The sequence below is a fragment of the Chelonoidis abingdonii genome, chromosome 21, assembly GCF_003597395.2.
Source record: "Chelonoidis abingdonii isolate Lonesome George chromosome 21, CheloAbing_2.0, whole genome shotgun sequence".
Classification (NCBI taxonomy): Eukaryota; Metazoa; Chordata; order Testudines; family Testudinidae; genus Chelonoidis; species Chelonoidis abingdonii.
In genome coordinates, this window is record NC_133789.1 from 7,272,869 (window position 1) to 7,280,734 (window position 7,866).

General features: G+C 49.7%; 1 protein-coding gene across 1 annotated transcript; it reads right to left on the bottom strand.

Moving 5' to 3' along the window:
- Positions 1 to 844: 844 nt before the first annotated feature.
- DLX3 (distal-less homeobox 3) lies at positions 845 to 6,748 on the bottom strand. Its single transcript, XM_032791269.1, has 3 exons — positions 6,427 to 6,748; positions 4,552 to 4,742; positions 845 to 1,780 (listed from the first exon to the last, which is right to left on the bottom strand). The coding sequence occupies exons 1-3, from the start codon at positions 6,746 to 6,748 to the stop codon at positions 1,439 to 1,441; spliced, it is 855 nt and encodes a 284-aa protein (XP_032647160.1). The 3' UTR covers positions 845 to 1,438.
- Positions 6,749 to 7,866: the final 1,118 nt, after the last annotated feature.

A 7,866-nucleotide genomic window follows, 5' to 3' on the forward strand; every position in this document is an offset into this window, starting at 1 on the left:
ATGAGAACGCTTCTTAAAACGGCAGCTTTTTTAAAAAAAAAGATTATTTTTTAAAAAAATATCCAAGAATTTTTTTTTTTCCTTTTTGGTGGTTGTTTTTGTCAAAAAAATAGGCATTCTACTTTGACGTTAGCTTAACTGACATGTGAAGAGCACTGTTAGAAACCTTAAACCATTAACAGGCTCAGTTTCTGTTTCAAAAATAACTTAAATCATTGGTGAAACACTTTAAATATTTTTTTTAAATAACCTCTATTTATTTGCTGAGAATCCTCATAGAAGGTCAGATTCTCAACTCGCATAAGTCAGTGTGACTTCCATTGAGACCAATGCAGATTTACACCGGTTGGGAATCTGACCCGGAGTAACTCTGGATTTACACTGGTGTTACTGAGCTCAGAATCTGGCCCTCATCCAGTACTGAGATTTTGGAACGCCAGTTTGCGCCAGCTGATGAGCTAACCCAGAGAGCCAAAATGCTGCTCTGGAAACCTGTAGTAACATTGGTGTAAACCTGGAGTAGAGCTAGATTTACACTGGTGTAAATGAGATCAGAATTTAGCCCTTCCTCACTGCTAGGCTTTTGGGCTTCTCTAAAAATGGTCCCTTCAATAATATTATTAAATGTTTATATACTGTCCAGTTCTGTACAATAGACATAACTAAGAATTGACTTTATTTGTTTAGAATATAGATAATTTTTTTTAAAGCCTATAAAGCGTGGCACCTCTTACTGTATTTTTTTATTTTGTTTTTTTTTTAGCTTAAATTGTGCTTTCATCTCCAGTCTGACCCTTGCAAGGGTGGATGAGAGGGAAGACTCAGAGACAATTATTTCTCCTTCTCTATCATCTGGGCATGTAGAAAAATCCAACCCTGATGTGGATAAAGCCAAGTGGTTTTTTTGAAGTCCTGCCAGCTGAGATGTTCTTCCAGAGTCCTCAAGGAGACACCCCACAAACAGCTCGCCCAGGAAGGTAAAAAAACCAGTTGTACTGTTCTTGGACGCTTGGAGATGAGTCGTGTCTCTTGGCCTTCGTCCAGACAAGAAGTGAGTCTCTGGCAGAGAGCTCCAGATGGAAGAATCTTCCCATTCATTGTGCCTGGCGGTGGTGGGTGGGATGGTGGTGCAGGGGGGCCGGGGACCCTGTGGAAAGTCAGGGTGGGGTGAAAAGGAATTGGCAATGCTGAAGCTTTCCCGAGAAATAAAAATCCAAAACCTCTTCCCCAAGCCTGCCCCCAACCCGCTGCCACTCCTGCCTGGCTTGTGGGTCGTCCTCTGATCCTTTTAACCCTTTGCAGCTCTGCTGGTCCTGAGACGGGCTGGAATGTTTGTGAGTGTCTGCCTTTGTCCTGAAAACAAACCCACGGTTTAAGAAGGGTCTGGCGACGGCGGTGATGATTTTCTCTTGCTCCCCTGGTCCAAGGAGGCCGGAGGTTAGTACATGGCCCCCGGATTGGGAGGCCCAGAAGATGTATGATGCATGGTGTTAGTGGGCAAAGCTTGATGCGGTAAGTGAGGTCCACTGAGGTTCTGGTGGTGATACCAGGGGTTGTGCTGCTCCTCCAGGTAGCTTGGGGAAGAGCTGTAGGGGAGCTGCTGGGGGAGCTGGTTTCTGCTGGAGGGGTTGCTGTGAGAGTTACTGTCCCAGAGGGCAGGGGAAGGCGGAGAATTGCAGGCCATGGAGTCGCTGTTATTGGGGCTGTGTTCCGAGGGCACTTCCCCGTTTTTGTAGAGTTTCTTGAACTTGGATCTCCGGTTCTGGAACCAGATTTTCACCTAGAAATGGAAGGAAGAGAGGTAAGTGTGACTTTCTGTGTCCCTTTGACGTACACAGGCAATACACCACCGAAGGGAGGCAGTGGGGAACGGGGGACAAATGGAGTGGTGCATGAACAGGAATGTCGCCGTGTGGGTGGATTTGCTTCTCTGTTTAGCCTAAGGTGCAGGGAGGGGTTTGTCCCCAAAACAGCCCAACGCTTTGACAGCTAATGACAAGTTCCTTTCGGACATTTATAAGTGGCCCCATTGCTACAAAAGTCACCAGGGTAGTGACGAAACTAGGACTGGGGCAAACCTGCTGTGGTTCATTTCAAATACGTTAGTGGGTTCCTGTTCCACTTAACGAGCTGCTGGGGAAGGAGGGGAGAGGAGGAGACAGAGAGAGAAATTGAGGGGGTGGTGAGGAAGAAGGTGGGTGAGATGGAGAAGGCAGATGTATCCAATGTGACAGGGAGAACCAGGAAGGAGAAGATAGAACACCCAACAAAGAGCCAAACAAACATTCGGTGTTGCCAAATCCTCGCAATGTTGCGTGTTTTTCTAAAGCCCCAGCTCCTTGCATCCTGTGATTAAGTGAGAAGCTCCGCTCTCATTTCAAAATAAAGTTTCTAGCCCTCAAGGTGGCAGAGAAAGAGCCTGCCGAAACGGCCTGACTGTTCCCAACAGGCTCAAAACACCCCAAAATAATGCTTACAAGAAATCTCGTGAGCTTTAAGAGGAGCTTGTGATTTTGGGGGAGGCCTGACTCATGATTTCTAAACACTTGGGGTTGGCACCACTGTAGTATTTATCTGTATATGGAGCACCCACACCTTATGCCCTATATGGGGCACTCATCTTCAGTTTAAGGGGATCTTTCACGCACGATACATACCCCACTAGAAAAGCACAGAAATCATAAATCCCCCCTGGTGACCCAAGGGAATACATGAGAGTGAAAACACAAGGTAGTAGTTTAACACCCCCGAAAACCACTGCTTTCCATGTCCAGAGACCCTCCAGCTCCCATCAGGGGCTCGGGCATGCCTCGTTAAAGCTTTTCTGGCATTTCCTTTGTTTCCAGAGACAAAAAGCAGCGCAGTGCAGAATCCCTAACCACGTTAAAACAAACAAACCAACAACAACAAGAAAACCCCCCAACAAATCAACCCCCTTTTAAAGAAGGGAGCCAAAAAGAAACAGCTCCCCATTATGTCGCAATCCCTCAGTGGGGGGAAGGGCCTTATGGTACAGAACATCTGCTCTTGGGCTAGCAGCCCACGGAAACATGCTGACCTGGAACTTTATTTAGATCTGGGCAATTAAAATCAGCCTCTTGTCACCATCTCTGACCAGCCCCACATTCCTAACTCCAGCGATGCTCCTGTTGACATGAGACGAAGCCTGGCCCGTAAGGGACAGCAGAAGCAGCTCTTTATGCCACTTGTTATGGGTGGGGCTGGATGTTACCCTCCTCAGAGTTTGGAGATGTTCCAATTTTCGGGTGAGGGAGGAGGGGGGTTCACTCATCTCAGATCTGGAGGTGGAGGGAAGCTGTTCAGACTCCTTTCTATTGATCTTACCCTTTACAAAGAGAAGTCACTAGTGTCACAAGAGCCACCCACCTACACGTGGATACTGTAGCATTATAGAGTCTCTTTTGGACTCCACCATTTCAGGCTTTAACTTTCTATCAATGGAACTGAGGAGCCTAAATATCTTTGAGGTTCTGGGCCTAACGTATTAAAAGACTCTTTGAAAAACACACACACACCTGTAAGAGCTTGAGCATATTTACAAGAGCAACACGCATATAGAGAAATGAGGTCTGGAACCCCTGACTCTGGGGTCTACACTAGATTACCCCTAACTAAAACCCCACTGACCCAAGCGCTGTTAGCATCCATAGATATGGTCCTACCCATTCCAGCCCAAAGGCTGCTCTGGTATAACTTAGTGGTTGAATTCTGATGAGAAAATAAAAAAAAAAAAATCCAGACAGGACCCAAAGATCCGTCACTGCCCAGAGAGAGGAAGGGATACTTCTTCCTGGTTTTCTAGGTCAGCTAGAGCAGGGGTTCTCAACCTGTTGTCTGCAGATATCTAGGAGGTCCACGGAAGGTTGTTGCTATGACCCCTGGGGAAATCTAAGATTTCCAAAGTGGGCCTGCACCTCCGCTTGAAATTTTGTAGGGGTCTGCAAATGAAAAACGGTTGAGAACCACTGAACTGGCCTCTTTGGCCCACCAGAGCCAAACTATACCGGGAATCCAGTGAGTAGCCACAAAGGGGAAAGAACTCCGAATTGAAGTTGGTTCTATGGACCTCATCCAAATCAGTGAGCTATAGGTTGGGCCCTGAACCTTTAAGAATGGCTCATCTTGGGGGAGGGAGAGAAATCTTCCCCATCGGAGCGGGGAGAAGAAACAAAACTAATCCATTTATCCACATTTCTCTGGTCCCAATTGGGATGGCTGGCCTAAATCAGGAGTAACCCTAAGTCAATGCATTGACACTGGGAAGTACAAAGAGAGTTGGGCCTCTCTCTTCCCTCCCCGTGGTTGAGCACGGCAGTAGGAAATGTGTCCAAAGGCCTAGAGAAAATCCACCTTTTTGTTCCCACTGTCTCAGGCAGCCGGCTCGTCCACAATGGGTCCCTGTCTGATTATGTAAGTGCTTTAATATAAGCCCAGTAAACCTAGGGGCGTACAAAGTTGTCAACAGGTGCACTCTCTCTCGCTCCCCCCCGTGCACAGAGGGGAAAGATTGTTTATTCTTTTTGAAGTTACCTGCGTCTGAGTCAGCCCCAACTGAGCAGCCAGCTCAGCTCTCTCGGGCAGAGCCAGGTACTGAGCTTTTTGAAACCTCCTCTGCAGAGCCGCCAGCTGGTAGCTGGAGTAAATGGTTCTGGGCTTTCGGATCTTTTTGGGTTTCCCGTTGACCATCCTCACCTCTGGTTCCGGTTCTTCCTTCACTGAGACTGGAAGCGAAAAGGAAACACGTCAGAATCTCAGCAGTTGGATTCTTCCTGCCCCTCTACCCCCTGAATGTTGTAAAAAACAACCCAAGTCTTTGGAAGTGGTTTCTGACCCTTACCTCTACAGGGAAGAGAGAAGGAGTGGGTGGGATTTAAGCCTCCATTTAGAAAACTTCACCTCCCAGATAAATAGGGTGACCAGATGTCCCGATTTTATAGGAACAGTCCCGATTTTTGGGTCTTTCTCTTATATATTACCCCCACCCCCATCCCGCCTTTTCACACTTGCTCTCTGGTCCCCCTACAAGCACACCAAGGCTGTGGAGCTAAAAGTGACAGGGCCGGGTCAGCCTGGGCGAAAGGACTCCAGAATTCTATGTATGGCGAGTGGAAACAATTGTAGAGGAGTTAAGGGCTGATTACTTGGACAAGTTGCTGAACAGACTCCAGGTAAAAGATTTCAGGAACGTAGCAAGACCGGGGGGGTTTGGGGGGTTGTTCTTTGGCACGTGAGGTCTTTCATTTCTCTCTCTCGCCCTCTGGGTTTCCTTCTCTCTCTCTTTAGTGTGTTTTTCTCTTCTTTTAGCACTCTCTCCCTCTCTCTCTCTTCCTTTGGTACATTCTGGCTTGCCTTTTCCTTCTCCTGTCCCCGGCCACTTCTTCCTCTGGTCCATTTCGCTAACTCCCCGAACTTCCCTCTCACCCCAACCTGCCTGGTTCTCTGCCCAGGGGCTCCCCACCTGGTTCTGATCCTCTGAAAACCGACTGGTTCTCAGAGTCGGCCCCTCTCTTCCCCTCCCAGCCTGTAGGGTGGGTTGTGACAAGCCCCTCTCTAAAGCTGTCTCAGGTCCCAGCTGCCTGATGTTTCCCAGGCTTTATTTGGGGGGGGAGGGGGAGGGAGAATTGTTCAGTAAGTGGAAATCAGAGTAGGATCGATTTCTCCCTCTCCCTGCATCCCTTTCTTTTAGGGCAGCAGATTCTAGGCTTCTCTGATCTTCCTGCTTTCCTATAATCTCCCAGCACCTCAGACTCGCTTTAAAAACCACAAGATTATTCACAAATAAAACACCGTCCCACCCCTATTTCCCTCCCCCAGAGCTGCAACCTAACCATCATCTTCCTGTCCAGTCATGACATGGGTCATTCTCTCTGCCCCAGAGAGACAACCTATTCCCCGTCCCCCCCATGGTTCTCCTTTTTCATCAACTAAACTGAGTTGTCCTGAAGTTTCTTAAGATTTCAGGGGCAACGGTGAGTGGGAGAGAGCTGCAGGGCGGGGGGTGNGGAGGGATAAATAGCCACCCTGACTGGTGGCACAGAAAATAAAGGTCAGGAATTTGCCAGAGACAAGAGGGAGAGTGTGTGGGTGGGTGAGAAAAGCAGTCTTTTAAATCGGAGCCAGAGTTCAGAAAGTTTTGGGTGGAAACCTAGATCTAGCAAACAAGCCCCCTCAACACCCTCAGCAACTCCCTCCCTTTCACCACCCCACTTTTGTGCGCTCCAAGAGGCAGTCGTGTGTGTGTGTGTGTGTTGTTGACAAGAACTTTCCTCTCATTCGAATACATGGGCATGGGGGAAGGAAGAACTGTTGCTGACTGCAAGAAGTGACTCCTTTTCACACCAGCCCCCCATCTCCAGACATCCACCCCTGTCCCCCTGGATCTCTAGGGTAGGCGGGGCTCCTTACCTGCTTCCTGGGCTGGCAACTGCTGCTCCCTGAAATGCCCATACTGCCTGTAGGAGGGGCTGTAGGGGTACTCGGCCTTGGGGGGGTAAGTCCCAGCCCCCGCGAGCCCATTGAGGCTGAACTGGTGGTGATAGGAGTAGTGGTTGACGGGCTGGCTGTAGGGCTGGTTGGGGTAGTAGTCGTGCTGGCTGTGGGGGGCGCTGTAGTAGCCCAGGTCGGTGACTGAGGACTCAGGCAAGGTGGGGGAATCCTTGGAGCAGCTCAGGGAGCTGGAGAGGTCGGTCAGGATGCTAGTGATCTTCTTGTCAAAGGAGCCACTCATGGTGCAGCAGGAGGCAGGGGCAGGTGGGATCCAGTCCTCTCCCCTGGCCGGAGCCTCTGGAAAAGCAAGACAGCCGCTGGGGCACACGTGTGGGTCTCTGTCACTCCCCAAAGGGATCAGGCGAGCATTCCTCCTCCAGGCCAGCCGCTGAGAGCTCCACGGGTGGTGGCTGCTACAAGGCGACTAAGCAAAACTCCCGAGCCCAGCCAGCCTGCTTCAAGCCTTTAATTATGGTGCAGGGCAGGGTGGATGCTGCGTGCCGATTGGCTCCAGAAATATTGCCTGGGAGGCAAAACAGACTTTTTTTTTCTTTTCTTTTCCTTTTTTTTTTTTTTTGGAACAACAAAGAGTGGGTGAAAAAAAAAATTAAAGCTCCCAGCCGTCCTGTCTGCCGAACTCCTGCAGGGAGCCGGGGGCAGCTGCTGGGCCACAGCCTCAGATCTTGGGCTATGGGGGAAGGGGGCTATAAGTGCCTGGGGGTCCAGAGGGATACATGGAGATGGGTGTGGGTGGGTGGGGGTCCTCTGGGTGGCCATAAAAACATGTGTGCATACGTGCCAATCTGGGGGGGGCGGGTTAGGGGTGAGGGTGTTTGTGGCTAGGACTCAGGGTAGGTCTGTGGGGGTCAGAGGAGTATGTCTAAAACCATCTGGATAGGTCTGTGGGGGGTGTCCACGGGGGGTGTGTGTCTGTCTGTGAAGGACTCTGGGGAGCATCTAGAGAGGTCTGTGTAGTCTGTGGGCTGTACATATGTCTATTGGAGTCTGTGTAGATTGCGGAGGTGTGTGTCTGTAGGGGGGGGTCTGTGTAATTTTGTGGAGGCATAGACTGTAGGGGTTTGTGTAGATCTGAGTATGTCTATAGGGCTCTGTGTAGGTCTGTGAGATGTTTGCATAGGTCAGTGGGGGGGTCTATAGGGGTCTATGGGGTGTCTGCATAAGTCAATAGGGGTGTCTGTAGGGATCTGTGTAGGTCTGTGGGGTGTCCGCATAGGTCTGTGGGGGGTGTCTGTAGGGGTCTGTGTTGGTCTGTGGGGGGTGACTGTATAGGTCAGTTGGGATGTCTATAGGAGTCTGTGTAGATCTGTGGGGGCGTCTATAGGGGTCTGTGTAGGTCTG